Source organism: Ziziphus jujuba, chromosome 5 (genome assembly GCF_031755915.1).
Source record: "Ziziphus jujuba cultivar Dongzao chromosome 5, ASM3175591v1".
Taxonomy (NCBI): domain Eukaryota; kingdom Viridiplantae; phylum Streptophyta; class Magnoliopsida; order Rosales; family Rhamnaceae; genus Ziziphus; species Ziziphus jujuba.
The window spans coordinates 14,969,577-14,987,558 of record NC_083383.1 but is presented as its reverse complement, the minus strand read 5'-3'; the positions used below and the strand labels follow the sequence as shown (position 1 = coordinate 14,987,558).

General features: G+C 32.1%; 2 protein-coding genes across 4 annotated transcripts; both read right to left on the bottom strand.

Moving 5' to 3' along the window:
- Positions 1-348: 348 nt before the first annotated feature.
- On the bottom strand, positions 349-4,746 carry LOC107421145 (hydroxyproline O-arabinosyltransferase 1). Its single transcript, XM_016030322.4, has 8 exons — positions 4,142-4,746; positions 3,136-3,203; positions 2,820-3,021; positions 2,621-2,718; positions 2,457-2,526; positions 1,734-1,805; positions 1,433-1,546; positions 349-670 (listed from the first exon to the last, which is right to left on the bottom strand). Exons 1-8 carry the CDS (start codon positions 4,547-4,549, stop codon positions 611-613), a joined length of 1,092 nt encoding a protein of 363 aa, XP_015885808.3. The 5' UTR covers positions 4,550-4,746; the 3' UTR covers positions 349-610.
- A 1,946-nt stretch (positions 4,747-6,692) lies between these two features.
- On the bottom strand, positions 6,693-14,605 carry LOC107421136 (uncharacterized). Of its 3 annotated transcripts, none has more exons than XM_016030309.4 (19): positions 14,491-14,605; positions 14,195-14,387; positions 13,571-13,733; positions 12,818-12,954; positions 12,423-12,526; positions 12,157-12,252; positions 11,093-11,186; positions 9,764-9,884; positions 9,386-9,585; positions 9,149-9,240; positions 9,011-9,066; positions 8,590-8,679; positions 8,376-8,475; positions 8,160-8,264; positions 8,007-8,079; positions 7,524-7,687; positions 7,358-7,412; positions 7,080-7,153; positions 6,693-6,956 (listed from the first exon to the last, which is right to left on the bottom strand). In XM_016030309.4, exons 1-18 carry the CDS (start codon positions 14,491-14,493, stop codon positions 7,098-7,100), a joined length of 1,902 nt encoding a protein of 633 aa, XP_015885795.3. In that variant the 5' UTR covers positions 14,494-14,605; the 3' UTR covers positions 6,693-6,956; positions 7,080-7,097. The 3 variants fall into 3 exon arrangements, with proteins under 3 accessions (XP_015885795.3, XP_015885796.3, XP_024930999.3); XM_016030310.4 differs by having other exon boundaries at positions 6,693-6,905; XM_025075231.3 differs by lacking the exons at positions 6,693-6,956; positions 7,080-7,153 and adding an exon at positions 7,162-7,248.
- Positions 14,606-17,982: the final 3,377 nt, after the last annotated feature.

Below are 17,982 nucleotides of genomic sequence, written 5' to 3'. Positions count from 1 at the left end.
AGAATAACGAAGATCCTGGGGAATGGAATACTTAGTATGACATCTGGATGTTATCTTGGAATGTCAGATCGACTAAGAGGAGCAGATTTTGTGGCTAAAAAGATCTCTAGCTTGTGTGGTTCTTTTCTTTTTGATGATTTGAATATTGATTTCCTTCAGAATTTTATAGACAGCTGGTTCTGATGATAGAGGAAGGAATTCTTCTCTTTGATCCTCTAGCTTCAGAGGCTTTTTGTGCTTAATGCAGTTCATATTCACCAAAAAAGTAGAGTAGGCAAGCATTTTTTTTTTTTATTTTCTTTTATGGGTTAAATATAATAAAATATAAAGTTATAACGGTAACAATGCTTTGAGAAATGATGTCCCAGTTTCTTTGCAATTCGAAGCATTAACTAATAGATACGTATGTTGTGTTATACAAAACATTTTACAGCTGTATATAGAGTTACAGATCTTGTCAAAGTATACAAGAAAAACAAAATGAAAAGGGAGGGCGCTATTACAATCCAATTTTTTTTTAATTAACAAAAAAAATCACAACATTTTCATAGTGGCATCTCTATCAGAACCAGTGTTGTACATTGCACAGATTTCTGCCTCAGCAACTTCTCTATGACCCCCAATTTGGAATGTTTGCTGTGGCTTCATTGACCATTTTCACCAGTGTCACCTGCAAATCGTAAAGTTAGACAATCCTTACTATATATTAATTTTTAGTCATAGCAACTCTACCTCGTGAAAGCAAAATCTATTCAAACTGATTGTGTAGTTAAGAGAGAGAGAGAGAGAGAGATTGACTTTTTATTCCAAAGCTTGAGTCCTCAATCTAATTATTCTAGGCTTTCCCTCTTCTGCAGCTACTAGAATGCTCCCTACGACCAAGTCTATAAAATGGGCCTAACATGGGTGAGGAAGATACCGGTAGATAATTTATATTTGTGAACAAGATAGCCTCCTCTCCAAGTTGGAGATTTTATATTGATATCTTGACTTTAGCCTAACCATCATCCAACTGGAGATTTTATGTTGGCATCTAAACTTTAAAGCCAACAACATTTAACTAAAGGAAAAACTTTAGACTACCGAGCCCTCCCCCCTAAAACACAGAAGGTCAAACACTGACTTTTTCCCCTAGCCCATGTAATAATGTAAGATGAATGTGCCCACATATATGGCCTACGTATAATGTAGAGCAGAGATAGAATCTACCAAACCTCACCTTTAAGTTAAAATTATAGTCAGAAATTTTGGTCATATTTAATTTCTCTAAGATATCAGGGGATGGAAGAAGAATTGTCATTACTGAAATAAGTTGAAGTCAAATTGTAACTTTCATTGTAAATGATAGTAACTTTCAAGAGAAAAATATCTTTTGGGCATATAACTATTTATGCAGAAACAATGTAGTTCTACAAAATGGGATGAGACATACCACGCTTTCTGGAACACCAGGAGGAGGAAGAGGAAGGTTTCTTGGAATTACAACTTTATCATAAGATCTTTTGTCAAATCTCCATTCTCCAATCTTTCCATATGTTAATTCTCCCTAAACATCAGAACAACTGATAGTTACTATGAGCCACAAGTTAAAAGAAGGAAATCAATTTTCTAGTTCATTCCCTGACAAAGTGAAATTGATATGTAGGCAGTAAAATGGATGACTCAAGAAATACTTCCCCCCTTTTTGTAATTCACATGAACTGTACACTAAGAATTCATCACCAATAGAATACCTTCATATTATAGTCACATCCATACGTGTAATGAATTATCAACTTGTTGCCAAGTTCTTTATCCCATGGAGGCTGAAATACATTAAGAAACATCAATTACTAGTAAGTTTAACAGTAGAATAATCATGGAATTTTAGCAGTCATTTATTTCTACTATAATGGAAAACACAATACAATCATGAGATAGCATTGTAAACATGATTTTTTAAACAGAATCATGATTTAATTATCTAGATACTTACATCTTAGTTTGCAATTACTTGCTTATACATATTATTGTGAAAAGAACATCATAAGACTCCATAAAAGCATAGATGAGAGAATATTTGACAGATAAGATACACTAGAGATTGAAAATTCGCAAGAGTTCAGGAGAAGTTCAAGATATTATATTGGTAGAAAGGAATGCATATGAACAAGGAGAAGGACAGAGCATTTATTGCCAATCTCAAATAATTTGAGAAATACCTAACAGTACATGAACAATAGCAAGACACTACTTGCAGGTGGCTAATAGCAAAATTTGCAAATTGTATTTTCTAATATAGAGATTACATTCACTTAAATCATGAAATATCAACATTTTTCCTTACAACTTCATCTCCTTGGCATTGTTATTTGATTTGAAAAATGTACCCTTAGCACATCTTTACTGTTCATTAAATTTGCAATCATCAAAATATTCTTTATTTTAAGGCAAGAAAAGCTAATTATAATCCACACCTGAATCATGAAGTCCTTGTACAAGATATTACCAACACCATGTAAAGCAGACGAAACAGCATAAGCATACCTACATTCATAAACCAGCATAAGTTAGAAAATTTTAATTCAAGAAGTCATGAACCAGCTTTAAGGACATCAGAAAATGGATTGGGAAAGCACACATTTCAAGCACCCAACCAAATGCTTTATCTGTTTCAGGATCCTTCTTCATTGCCAAGGAAACATTCATCCAAGTAGGAGCAATCTTCTTGAGAGATTCCTATCAATGTATGATTGACAATTAGAACAAAATGGAAAAAAATAAAATAAAATAAAAAAAACAGTCCAAAAACCTTACAAATACCATATAAAAGTACATACCTTCCCAACAATTACGGGAGAGTTTCCAATCGGGTCAATGTTAGTTATTGGTCCCCTATCCTTGGGGAAGTACTTCCTGAGGACTGACTCATACTTTTTAGGCTCAATATAGAAGAAAGGAAATGCAGCACCAAGCCCGTCTTTAGATAAGTTTGGGATCGGCTTGACAATAATGTGATCTGGTTCTGCCATCAGTATATAACTGGATTCAAAGTAAGAACAGCATGCACAAAGTCAAGCCTACCAATAGTATAGAAGATGATTGACCCATCAAACACCCCAAAAAAAAAAAAAAAGTGAGTATAGGATTTTGTACTCTTCTTTAATGTCTGCTTGCTGAAGCCACTGTACAAATGCCCATGGTCTGTTAAGAACTATATAACCCTGCAACAGTGAAGGAATGTGGTAAGCAAACTACGAGAAAGTAATTTCTATAAGCAGCTGCCTGAACAACCAAACGAAAACATGGAGAATCTCAATCATTGTTATGAAAAAAATTATTTTCTTAACCAAGCATGAAGGAGTTTAGGATTGTGTAGAATGAATTAGTATTGGCACCAATGACTTTAGTTGGTACCTCAAGCAAAGGCAAAAAGAAAGAGAAAAAGCGCTAGACATTGGGTGGCCATTTCTATCCATCTTTTCATATGGATCAGATGGCTATCACGCAGGCTATTCCTCAAAACAACACCAAGGTTTTAGTATTTTAATTGCTTGCTTAATGAAGTCTCAGACAATGAAAAATAATGTTTCAAACAAGAAAATATTACCAAAAAATTTTAAATAAGTTAGAAAGAGAATTATTAGAATATTTATAGATATTATTTAATTCAGTAAAAGTAACTCATATATTTCTCTAAAAAGTATGGAGAACTAATAGCCAGAGTTTATGAACAAAATCGAGCTTGTTTGAAAAACGAACAAAACAAGCCTGAACCAAGCATCAAGTTTGAACTCAAAAGACAAGCCCAATTTACTTCAAGCTTAATTTATCCAAAAATCATACTCCGATAATCTAATGCTAAGCAACAGGATTCTAGTTTCCATTTGCTTTCCTGCTCAAAAGATAATCAAATCCACAAATTTTTTTCTTCTGATGATTCAGCCACCAAAAGAATAAGCCTTTGCTTTGAAAGAGGAAAAAAATAAAAAGAAAGAAGAAGCGCAAAAACACACAAAGTATCAATTACCAAACAAAACGACAAAGAAGACAATCCAAAGCATCAAAATAAAATCTCAGAGACCCAATTCACTCCAGGAAAGCAAACAAACTGAAAAACAGAAAAATTTATCAAAAAATTAATAGAGCCAAGAACCCAAACCTGATCCATCCCAGCAGGCAAAGGCTGGGCAATAAAAGTTGGGATCTCATCCATGTACTTGTCAGGCTTCCCAGAATGCAAAATCCTGGTAAAGCCACCCATCTCGGAATTGGGTTTGGCTTTGAACTTCTTGAACCAATAGTACATGATCCTGCACTGCCAAGTGTTGTAGACGGAGTCAGAGGCCGTGACCGCCGTGTGGAAGAGCCTCTTGGAACTGGGTCTTCGTGATCTGTCCAAAGGCATCTTGATAATGGGGTCCACCGAAATCGAAAACGAAGAAGAAGAGCGTGAAGGACCTGGGAGTTCCTGCTTCAGAGGAGCACTGGCTGAGATTATTATGTTGTATGTTATCAGTGCCACCGAGAAGGTTACCAGTAAGCTGAAGAACATATTCCCACAACCCATTTTCCCTCTCTCTCTCTCTCTCTCTCTGAAATTCCCTTCCTCTTACTCTCTCTCCCTCTATACGTATATGTATACGTATATATATATATATATATATATATATAAAATACACTATACAATTGGTCTGAGCTCCATGTGAGAAGGAAGGAAGGAAGGAGGTGGCGGTTTCAGAAAGTCGTCGCTGTGTTCAACAGCAGTAGTTAGAAAGAATCTGTCTGTATGACCTTTTCTCATGATTTTCAATTGTCGGGCTTATCTTTCTGGACTTGGGCCTTTCTATTATTAGTGTATTTGGGCTTTTTCCAAGTCACATTTTTCAATTTGCTGGTTTGTTTTTATTTTTTATTTTTATTTACTGGATTGTTTATTTGACTTGTCTTTGTTAAAATTGGGAGGTTTTTTTTTTCTTTTCAGCTGTTATTATTGATATTGTGAGTGTGGGATTTGAAACTAGATGGAAATAGTGGGTTTAGGATATTTCAAAGGGGGGAAAAATTTTGGGAGCTTGTGGTGAAATATCATTCTCTTCCTGCATATATATTTTTTTCACTTCTTGTAATTGAGGTCTTGAATAATCATTTTATATTAAAAAAAAAAAATTCATTTTATCTTTCTATGCTTGTGGAAAAAAATAAATAAAATTATTTTATCTTTCTGATTAATAATTTTTGCTAACAATTAAAAATAAAGCAAGTACTCTAGATCTAAACAAAATAAACCCAAAAAAAAAAAAAGAAAAGAAAAAAAAAAAGGCAAGTAAAGGAAAGTCCTCACCCCACCCTAGCAACCTAGCTATAATAGGAAGTCCTTATTTTTTTATTTTCCCAAAATAAAAATATCCCAAAAATTCTAATTAATTATATTCCCTAATCATCTGTAAATAGACATCGCGTTCGGTGCTTCCTGTTTCCTCAATGGTTGAAAGAAGAAAATAGAAACATGCAATACAAGCACGACTCTACTTAGTTTAAGTATTTCCATCCCAAAGATATTGCATTCTCATTCTTAATTTCAAACCAGAAAGTTATCCCTTAAAACTTCCAAAAACCAAAATTCATAAAATAAAAACCTAAAATCCATTTAAATAATAGTAAAGTTAGTAGAAATTTAATTAATCTCAAAAAGTAACAATTTTTTTTTTCTATTTAGATATTTTTTTTGAAATGAAAAACTATAGATACAAAGAATTACATTCAATTATAGATACAAAGAATTACATTCCCATTTATATGGAAAAATTATTCTCATCTATAAAAATATCATTTTAATAATTCTAAAAAAAAAATAATGTTTAAATCTTTATTAAAAATATAAAGTTATTTTTAATTTATTTTATAATATTAAATTTAATTACCAAGTTTTTTAACCTTTTTACTACTTAACAAATATAACTAGAAGAAAATTAATTTTCAAAAACACTAATTTTTAAAATATTAAATTTTAGAAATTAATTTTCCTTCAAAGATACTTTTCAAACGAAGCCTTTCAATTTTTATTTTCCTCTTACCTTCCTATCTATATATAATTTTATAATAAAGACGAATGCATGTTAACATTATTTTCCTCCTACCTTCCTATCTATATATAATTTTATAATAAAGATGAATGCACGTTAAAAGTAACATGTTGCCCAAGAGGATATGAGAGAACGTATTATCTGATATACATCTGCATGTTAAAGATATCTGGATATTCGCACATAAAAGAATACCATATATATATATATATATATATATATATACATATTTTAATTTTTTTCATGTAGATCCAAGAAAGCTAAAAAAAAAAGCCTACAAGCTCCATGCCAATGTCAACTCCATTTGCCTAAAAAGAAAAACCATCGTTACTTTTCACATTAACCCAACCATGCTGCTATGCCCCTTTCGAAATCATGCACCATAAAGGATTCTACCTTTTTTGATAAATATGTAGTCTACCTTGAGCTCCAATGTTTTCATGATTTTATCATTGCCTACCACAATGACACACTCCTAGACTCCTAGTCTACATCCAAACTTTCGCAATTATGAAAATACCTCAGGATCATTCTATCTTAGGCTCTGCGCATTAGGTTCTATTTACGAGAAAATGGATGAGAAGTACAAATAGGCATTTCCGAAAAGAAATAAAAAGCGATAAAGAATGAGGAAGAAAACTTCCATTTTGCCCCTAATAAAACATGATTTAAATATATATACAGAAAAAATAATAACTTTACAAAATAACTTGAAAGCAAAATTATGCATATTATACAATTTGTGGAAAAGAAGTATGCTAAGAAACGAGAGAGCGAGAGGTGATTGCTGAAGCCGTACAAAATTGAAAAGCATAAGCTTTTTATGTCATCCTTGAGACACTGCAAGTGGTGAAACACATAGGTGATTCCCCATATTCATTGTCTGTCTAACTACATTTTATAAAATAAAATAAGATACAAAAAAATGTCGTGAGAATTCTCGTTTATAAATTTCAGTAGAAAAATTTCAAAGCTATAATCTAGCTACCTAAAAACAATATATAAATGTTTCACCTGGGTATCATCACAAAGTTATCTTTCAACTGCCTCTCTTACATGAGGAAACCTGGAAGCCCACCTAGAATATCCTGCAGGGTGTTGACAAGGCAAAAACATTGCATGAGCTATATGCTGCAGGGCTACAAATTCTATACTCCTAAAATTTAAATAGAGGTTTCTCTCTCTAGAGAGAGAGAGAGAGAGAGATTCCAAGCTTAGAGTAATTTAAAAGCCAAGTACACTAATCCAAAAACTTTATGCTTCCAAAAGTTTAGAATCAAAACTAGACAAACCTGCAGTAACAATCTCAAGAAGATCCGAATTTGCTTTTGCATCTTTCAAGATATCCTGCAATATAATATAACAAAATTGTGAAAATGATGAAAGTTTCTAGCCATAAAAGCCATCATACATGTTGTAAACATGATCAAACTAGCTTTAAAACATTCTACAGCAGACCTGTCTCGATGAAGACAGACTTCTTGCAATGAGCCGAGAGAGGCTACTAAGAGTGCTTTGGTCAATGTTAGGATGGTTTAGAAGAGCCTGCTCTGATGTAAAATCAAAAACCAGCGTGCAAATGCTTGAAGCCATCATGACAACCGTCGGATCATCAGTACCCTCTGAAAAACCATGTTCAGGATTTCAGTCACAAGCACGACTAATAAGTTTCCTTTTCCAATGGAAGGAGCATGTGTAGAATGAAGATCAAATAGATCAGTAGAATAGCCCAATAAGTTTACTATCAACTCCATATCACACAAGTGGGGGTACAACATAAAGAAGACACAGATTACGGCATTATTAAAATGCTAGATCAGAAGATGATGCATGGGACACAAAGTCAATAATACTGATGTAATGTGAAGACCAAAAGTGTTTTGATTTCCATAAAAGACACAGAACGGTTAAAATGCAAAAATAAAGGCAGACAAGTCGTACCTGTCCAACATGCCAACGCTTTCAAGAGATTCACAAGAGTTGACTCATCCAATGTGAATTGCACTTGCTCTTTCTATTTATGAAAACAAAGAAAGAGTTATACTAATCTCCATAAAATAACAGATATAGTGGTATCTAAAATGACTAAGCTACCTTCAAGAGAACATTCAAAATTGTATCACATGCCAAAAAAATGGAACCATCATCCTCAGCCATACAACTCTGCTGGCCAATTAATTTTATGAGGCAGTCACAAACCTGCAAGTAGAGCCAACTGCTTGTTAATTGCTTAAACAGCAAAACATTGGGCTATGTTATGGATGTGCATCAAACACAACTATTAAAATCAAATTAAGAAAATATGCTTACAGCTTTATGCCCTCCACAAGAAACCAAAACCTTACATCCCTCAACCTCCATTGTCATTTGACACAGCATTGGAAGCAAAAAGCATGTGGAGTAGAATGGGCTGCCATTTACAGTTAATTTAAACAGAGATCATTTTCATTTCTGTAACCCCCTTAGAAGGGGAGAAAGAGTTAATTATACAATCATTTACAACCATATGGTCAAAGTTATATACCTTGGCTCATCTACACCTTCAATGAAGAGCATATAATCTAACAGTCCACTAACCTTCTCCTTGCATGCAAGGGGTGTTTCTGCAAGATAGCTGAAATAAACACATATCAGCGTTTCTCTTCTTTTTATCCTATCCTGCAAATTGAACAAACACACATCCCTCCAATGTTGAATGCATGACCTAGTCCTCTAACCTCACTCTTAAAAGGAGAGAAGGTATCATGACCCAAAGGCTATCAGGAAAAACATATATATCAGCTGAGAGAAACTTCCTCATCTAAACATGAATTAATAAGGAATGGGATCAATGAATCCTCCAAGTTTAATTAGAAACACATATATCACATGAATGTTCTGAGATGAATCAAAGAATGTTGCCTAATATTTTGCAAGAAATCCTCCCGCTAAAGAGGCAAGTATACCTCCCAATAACCCGTACTGAAGCAAGAAGATCATCTCCTTTCCTCTGTCCATGTTCCTGACAAATCAAAATGTTAATAAAGGAAATCAATATTTATGTAGCATATTAAACATCCTATGCCAAAAACTACTATTATTACCTTTGCATCTTGTAAGTAATCCAAAACAACACCAATTGTCTCATTAAGTCCATTAATCACCTTTACGAACGTATCATCATCAATAATGTTCTCTGTGGATGGTAGCATAAATTTGATTAAGATCATTCGTCAAAATAAGAAGCTTAAGCACATATAAGATAATACCAGCCGTACACAACCTTAAGAAACACAAAAATTTATATAATATAGAAAATTAAAAATTATGTGTAATATAACCTTCACTTTCACCAAATTCTGATATTAATTTAACTATCTTCTCCACCAAAGAAAAGGAAATAGCCACATTGCGTTGCTTAAGAAGAATTGTCTCATCAAGGGAGGAAGATTGCTTAGATGCTTCAAATTTCAAGTAGGCAAGCTCATTTAGAAGAACAGCAACTTCAATCCTTGATTGCTCTAGAACAAGCAATAGACACCTGATAAAATATATATATATATATATATATATAATAATTAAAAAAAAAGAAAAAAGGTAACAACAATAAAGGAAAAAGGAGGACCATCAGACCCATATTTTATATATACATAAATATACATTAAAAACTACACACATAGACATAAACAAATTAACAAACCACTACAGTGGTAGCCGACCTGTCAACTGGAATAGGCTCCTTCATATTAGGTAAGTTTATCTGACCTATCAACCATCTCTCCCCCAGGATGGATACCATCGACTCCGCCAAAATAAGCGCCCGAAGCTTTTCAGCAGGTGCTGCCATCAAATGGAAGGGAAAGCATTATCCCCAATTTAGAAAATAGAACTTTTGACTTCTGAATAGAGGGGGCAAGATACTATCTGAGAGAAAGATTACGCTATAAAATTGAAATATTGATCTTGTTTTATTTCTCAGGCATGGAACAAGTATCATTGTTAAGATAAGCAGCATATTGCGTATGCATAATTATATAAAATTCAAAGGTGAAAACACACCTCTAAATACAGAAGACACCTCAAGAAGTAAAAGTAATACTGGCAAACACCTCTAAAAAGAGGAAGCGAAGAAAACTAAGTGCTCTTTTAGTTTAGTTCTCCACTTTCTAAGCGATTGACTAAAAACCAATAAACATATTCATTACACAATTTTTGAGATAACTAGAACAGAGTAAAAACCAACTCCAAAAGGTAAACAAAAAAAACCACCACATGCTTGGTTTAACCATAAGCCAAAACAAAAATCAAGACTCCAAATTTGGAACATGTCCCAAAGGAAAGATGTAATTTGTCGTTTCTTAATTTAATCAGTTTCAGAAAAACTAGGAGATGATACTTTTAAAATACAAACTTCATTATAATAAAAGCTGGTTAATGAGTAACACAACTAAAATTGAGAGGAAAAAAACTTTATGTAAAGACATTATTAGCCCAAAAGTATGTTCAAGAAAATGGCAGCAACTTCCAGGTCTTTCAATGCCTTTAGTCCCCGGATTTAGACAGAAACGATAAAATTTACAACTAGTGCACCAGAAACTTCTGCAAAGGTTTTTCTGATCCATTCCATGATTATATACCATTTTGTACTGGACAAACCCAGTAGTTAATTCTTGAAATGAAAAGAAACCCTGCCTACTTAAACTATTTAATTTAAGAGCTACATAGTTTCAAAGACCTCATTATAAATTTCTTCAATCAGTTCGGGCACGGGGTTACAATAATTACAACAATTAAAGCAAATAATTTGTTGTCTCAGGTAAGGGTTCAAACCACTTACTTGTAATCTTAACCATATAAACCATTGTTTTTACATGACCAATCCCCTCTTTAAATGAATGGTCTATATGGATGCTTCAAAAACAAAATGATGTCCTTAAACCATGACAAATACCAGAGGATTCTCATAGAATACAGCGTTCAAATTGGCACCACTTGATTTCTAACCAGATTAAAACATAAAATACAGTGAAACAATTTGTTTAGCATACCAACACGATTCTGCAGAATGGCCACAATGCCATCACGCATACAGTTTGACCAACTGACGTCTGGCAGAACACGAAGAGCCTCATAAAGTTGTGCCTTGAGAAAAAAAAGGGGGAAAAAAAGGAAGAAAGAGAAAGATATCGGAGTCAGTTACCAATCACTAGAGTCAAAAGCATAACCTCTCAAATCTCAACACATGCAAGGGCATTTAAACTTGATCCACGAAAGTTAATGAACAGCAAACAATTTAAATTGAATGTCCTACATTGAAAACAAAAGAAAAAGGAGTCCCTAGTGTAAGCCAACCTTTCTTCTTGTTTAACATACCAAAATTAATCTCATAATATATTCAATAAGTAAATCATGTTTTGATAAGCATCTATAATCATTATCCCAAACTTTAAGATCATAATCATGGTTTAATAATAAATTATTGTTTTTATATATTCAATTACTAAGATAATATCATGGTTTAATCACAAAGTCAGTGACATAAGAACTTTCCTTCAAGATACCTATGCAAAAATTAAGCATATGCCTACAAGTGTTAAATTAAAAGCATAGAAAGTATAAAAAATATTCAGTAACAGAACATAAGACATAATCAAGAGTTCCAAGCACAGTCGTCCAACTAACAGATATCGTGCCCAATATTCTAGTTGGAACTGAAAGAGCTCTACTTCCTCTAATGACAAGAATTGCTACAACCTTTTCTTCAGTAAGCTAGAAGCCTACAAGTAACAGCAAATGTAGAAAGTAAGTGCATAACTAGATGCTTAAAAGTTGCCAAGAATTATGTACAAAGAAAACAAAGAATTATGTACAAAGAAAACAAAGTATCAAAGGATTCAACTAACAACATATAAGACATATTTTAGGGCTTCCAAGAACCATTTTTGAACTGACAGAAACTGCACTTGACAATCTAGCTGGAATGGGAAGAGCTCTATTTTCTCTAAACACAGGGATTGTTCAGAAGTTTTCATCACTAATAAAGTGCATATGGTGAATTAACTCCCCCCCCCCCCAAAAAAATGATAATACATTATAAAGAACGATTGCATACCGAATTTTTTGTTGAGAAAATATCAGAGAGTAGGCGGAGCGCTTCAAATTTTACAGCATCATGTAAGACAGCAAATTGCCTTGCTATCTGGACCACCTAGTTAATTAAAAGGAAACTCTTAACAAAGTATTAATCAGCCTCTAAAGTAAAATCAGTTTTAACAAAAATTAATTTCTGCAGAAATCAATGTGTTTTTGTCTGTATGTGTGTATGCGAGAGAGAGAGAGACAATGAGTAAAACTATATGAGTATACAACAATTCTTACAATCAATGAGAACTCTGATAGATAGTCATTGCAAATCGTTTCAAGAGACAGCTTAGTTAGCAGCAAATCCACAAGTTTCATAGCGAGCTTGGCCAAATGAGAACCTGTACAATATTCACATTTGCTCAATTCTTTTCAATTTGAAATAAGTGAACACTATAATTTAATGAATCTAAAACAATTTCTTGTTAAGGAGAATGAAAAAGAACACAGTAAAAATGGAATTTTAAATAAACATAACACAGGTTTTAGCAGCTTTCACATGTTCAGTAATGCAACAAAGAACTAAATTTAGAAATTAGAATGAGGTGGTAGCATGAAATAATCCAAGATCATGTCATTAACATAATTCCGAAGGAATTATCACAAAATTTAGCACATGCAAGAAGAATTACCCTCAACATAGGTAGATATAGGAGAAGCCAACACTTCCATGCCTCCAGATTTGTACAGTGTCATGACTCCATCTTCAGAAGCAGATGATACCAAATATAAAAATTCAAAACATTCTTCATGAACAGATGAGCCAGATCTGAATTTTACCCCCAAAAAAAATTCAAAGAAATATATATTATAGTAACTAAGAAACATAAATTATCATTCATCAGTAAGGAAAAAAGAAAATGATTTAAAGATCAGTCAAGTGTCTTAACAATTATATTCAAAATTCACTACCCTTATAAAGAAAGGGATATAAAAGGTACGTCTAAACAAAGATCATAGACCCACCAGAACAGAGTATAACAATTATTATGATACTCTCACAGTGGAGTAATTATCTAAAATTATAATAGAACTACCGGCCAAAATGCAATATCTAATCCTAATACATTTCATATAATCCCACCTGCTCCTTGCCATTCCCAAGACTATGATACAACTATTAATTTCCATTTCACTTGACTCTAAATGAAGCTTTAATTTTCAACCAGGACTTGATAGCCACTAATATTAACAATGTTTATATAACGTTAAATAATCTCTATGCCAAGAAATGATTTTGTAACAGAAATTTAGTAAGCCTTACTCATTCATCTCGGTTACAAAGGTGCAGAATAAATTATAAAACACATTCTGATAAACAAAGATTACTTTTTCTATTTCAATAAACCAGCTTTATCAAGAATAATTAAGAATAAGAACCTTACTGTTTGGTTATAATTTCCAGGACCAATGGAATCTTCAAAACCATATCTTCTGAAGCAGCAATCTCAGGGACGCGGCAAAATGCAGCAAGAACTGTAACTGACAGCTGCAAATACGCATCACAATTTTCACCTGTAACGCCACTTATAGTTCCTTTTCCCATGCCTGCCCTCGTCCCCACCCCCCCACCACCCATCACCAAAAATAAGAAACGACCCACAAATTTCAAAGTAAATACAGTCGGCTACACCAAATTATCTCCCATTCCTTTCTATTTTAGAAGTTGAAATAGCATAAACATCAAAATTCAAAAACAAAAGGGGGAAATGCATATCAGATAAAACTTGCTGTACCGTAATGTAAAACTCCTTGACTTAACTAAAGTGTCTCTAAGATTCCAAGTAATTAACCTTAATTAGAACTAGTACCTGATAATTTAATCAGTCAAATTCAAAGTTCAAACAAAGATTAGAATATTTACAAACACTGCGAACAAAACACAAACTAAAGGTTTAATTTGAGGTTGAAGTACCAATAATTTAACAACTTTTTTTTACAACAGTCATCGACTTATAATTTAAAATTTCATTTCCCAAACAAAATGTAGAAGAAAAAACTATCAGTACCAGTCCTGAGCAGGCGATCGAGAAAGCGAACCCCTACGGCATCGTAAACCCTGCGGAGGGAAGCGAGGTCGTCGCTTTTGCAAAATTTGGTGACAAGAAGAAGACCAGCGAGGCGCTGTTCATCTCTCTCGCCTTTCAGAAGCTTCAAGCAGTCTTCAAGCGTCGGAGATGGCGATTCTTGCTGCTGCGACTCCTGAGCAAGAAAATCCCACACACAAAATGAAAACAAATCAACAACAAAATAAAAGACTGCAAAACGAAGACCGAGACGGAGAGGGAAAGAGCGAGCTGCTCACCATGACAACCGAGTTCGTATTGAGTTCAGTAGCAGAGTTTTGGTTTTGGAGTTTTTTTTTTTTTTTTTAAAGAGGATTTTTTGTAAGCTTTATATATATATATATATATATACATGCTACATTTAGACTCTTCCAGAGCAGTACGTCACCATCTATTTTTTTCCAGATTCGACACAAAAATAAAACGGTAATAAAGTTTTATTATTTCAAAAATAATAATAATAAATCCAAATATTTAATTACACAATCAAATTCTGTAATTTTTTATATTAAAATAAAAAAAATCTTTTTTTTTTTTCATATTTGATGCTAATTATAAATATCAAACACCTAACCTCTTCAGTGTTAAACTCTTACGTACTTTGATCCTTAATTTATTTATTTATTTTTGACATTTTAAGTATGCAGTGCGCTTCTACAAAAACAAATTTGCAAAATCAAACAAACCCATAAGATCTTTTTGAGTTATATCAAGTGCATTATATGTCACAGAATTACTAAAAAATATATAAAAATTGATTTAAAGATCAAAGTATAATAAAAATTAAAATATAAAAATCAAAATACTAAAAAAAAAAAAATAACATTCAAAAATCAAAATGTAAAAGTTTAACAATTAAAGGATATAGATTTACAGGTTAATTTTTATCCTTAAAAGTATTAATTGTTTTAAATGAATAGTAATATGACTTTTGAACTTCAATCTTTAACTTTTATACCTGTCAAATTACTATTAATTTCAAAACTTAAAATATTAAAAAAATAAATTTCATTTGTATATGTAGCTATATCTAGCATGAATGAGTACAGCATTCCAAATACCTGTAATGAAGAGAAACATGGGAATGATTCAAGCTTGGATTCTTCCTTTAAGCCTGCACATCCTTTCTCGTTGTAAACATTAACAGCAAAGTTATTTTATTCGATAATCACATAACGTATTTTAGAACTCATGGTGTATTTATTTCTTCACCAAAACCTTATATTATATAATTAATTAACCCTTATTGTGAAATAATAATAATAATAATAATAATAATAATAATTACCTAATACTTTCAATTTGCAACCTATAAAACACTTTTTTTTTTTTTAACCCTTTCTGTGGTGGTTAATTAAAGCTATATAAGTTCAATCTATATATATTGTATTATTTTGCTATAAAATGCATATAAACATTTATCATCAAATGCATACACATTAAATTACATATAATGTGCTGCACTAATATTATATGTAAAGAATTATATATAATCTTACATGCACACCTTTAATAGCAAAACTATATATATAATATATCTATATATTATTTTGATATAAATTCACATTGTTGGTATTATATGTAATTAACTGATTATTACCCGATTATTGGATCATGTAACCCATACTTGGATCATGTAACCCAGCCTGTGTACTACATGTAATTGGTAAATGCGGTTAGCTGAATTACCAGAACCCACATTCTTACCAAAGGAATAATAAAAAGGTTGTATGTTATACTTAATATTGCCTGGCAATATTTTTCGTTCCTATTAAAGGTATATCAATTGGCATGAAAGTAATCCGCGGCCGAGGTTGCAGTCAAGCTGACAAATGCCATATTTTTTTATTTTTTCCTTTTTAGGTTTGAATTTGTAATAAGTGGTAATGCTGATAATTATAAAAAATAAAAATTGGCATGAAAGTACTTCAAAAAAAAAAAAAAAAAAGCATGAAAGTAAAATGATATAAAATCTTTTTTATTTCTCTTTTATTAGAATTTTTTATTTCTTTATTTTCCATGACATTTTTATTTTTCTTGGATTAGGATTTTTTATTTTATTATTTTCCATGACATCTTAAAATGGGAGATGGAAATATTTTTTTCTCTAGGACTAACGAAATCCAAGATTTAGGAGTTAAATTTAAGTGTATACTGTATACTGTCAGTTAAACTATCTAAATGTTTGATTCAAACCAAAATCATTGTTTAAAGAAATATAATATTTTTTATTTAAGGGATGAAAGATATTTGAACTCATGTTTATCGTTTAGAAACTAGTACTTTTGTCATGAATGACAACTAGGGCTCGCAGCCTCTCTCTTTTATTCCCATGGGGAATCCCCGTGCCACCTTTATATATATGCAAGTACTTTTCATTTCTCTATTCCAAAACTGAACACTATCAAGATCAATAGACAAACCTTGTTGATACTCATGCTTTTCTATTCACAATCTTTTCTCAACCTTTTCTCACCTTGGTCATTGAATCTCTGTGTGTGTGTTGTGCATCTTATTTGCCTCTTCCCCATGCCCTTTTATAGACATCAACATTAAAAGTTAATGATTTACCAAAAAATTAAAAAAAAAAAATTTAAAAGTCGATGCATATGGGTCTTTAATTAATATATGTTTAGGTATACGCAAGCCTTATTCAGTTGACTTTATAAATCAATGATATTTATACTAACAAATATATAAATATTGTTTCAGTTCAATTATTTTGAGATCTGGGATTGTATGAAGTAATATGTTTATGTATTATTCAAGCAAAATATATACATACATATATATATATATATATACACACGTATATATTTTTATGTATTATTAGCCAGCCGGTAACCTGCTCACACGTTTTCTTTTCTTTAATAATATGGTATTTATTATATATCAATGATTTTAGAATGACAACAATATTAAATTTTAATTTTTAAAAAATGCCTGATTTTTTATTTACAAGTTTTTAATTAGAATGCATAAATGTATAGAAATTATTTTAAAAAAAAAAAACCTCTATTTACCCAAAAAAAATTAAGAGAAAGATTAGGACTTAAAAATTGATTCCAAGACCTGGGTGTACATAATCTCTCTTAATTTAAAGAATAAAAAATAAAATAGGAGGAAAATCTGTTTCATCATGTGGACATGATTAAATCATGTTTAAAAATTTAAATGCCATAAAAATTCAAAAATCAAAATACAAAAGCTTAATAATTGAGGACGGCAGGTACTAAATACTCTTATAAATATATTATATAATGGAATATTTCATTTTTATCGGTATGAACAGCTTCCATTAGTGAAAGTGAAAATAAAAATATATTGAAATTGACCAAACTGTAAATATGTTATCCTTGTTCCTAGAGTTTGTCCAAAAATGCTACCCAAATAGATTCCTCTCCCATAGGTCTTCCTAGGGGATGTAACATTAACGTGATGTTGACTTTTGAGAACATAAGAAGAAAAGTGGAGGCAAAATTCTATGGGTGGAGAGCCAAGTTCCTGTCCCATGCAGTGAGAGTCAAGCTCATTAAGCATGTGGCAAACTCTATCCCTGTGTACTCTATGTCCTCATTCCTACTACCCAAAGGATGGTGTGAGAAGATTGAAAAAATTGCCAGAGCCTTTCTCTAGAGAAATGAAATCCAAAATTCGGGAAGCTACTTCCCAATAGCATGGAAAAAAATGTTTCAACCGAATCTAGAAGGGAATTTCGAATAAAAAAATTG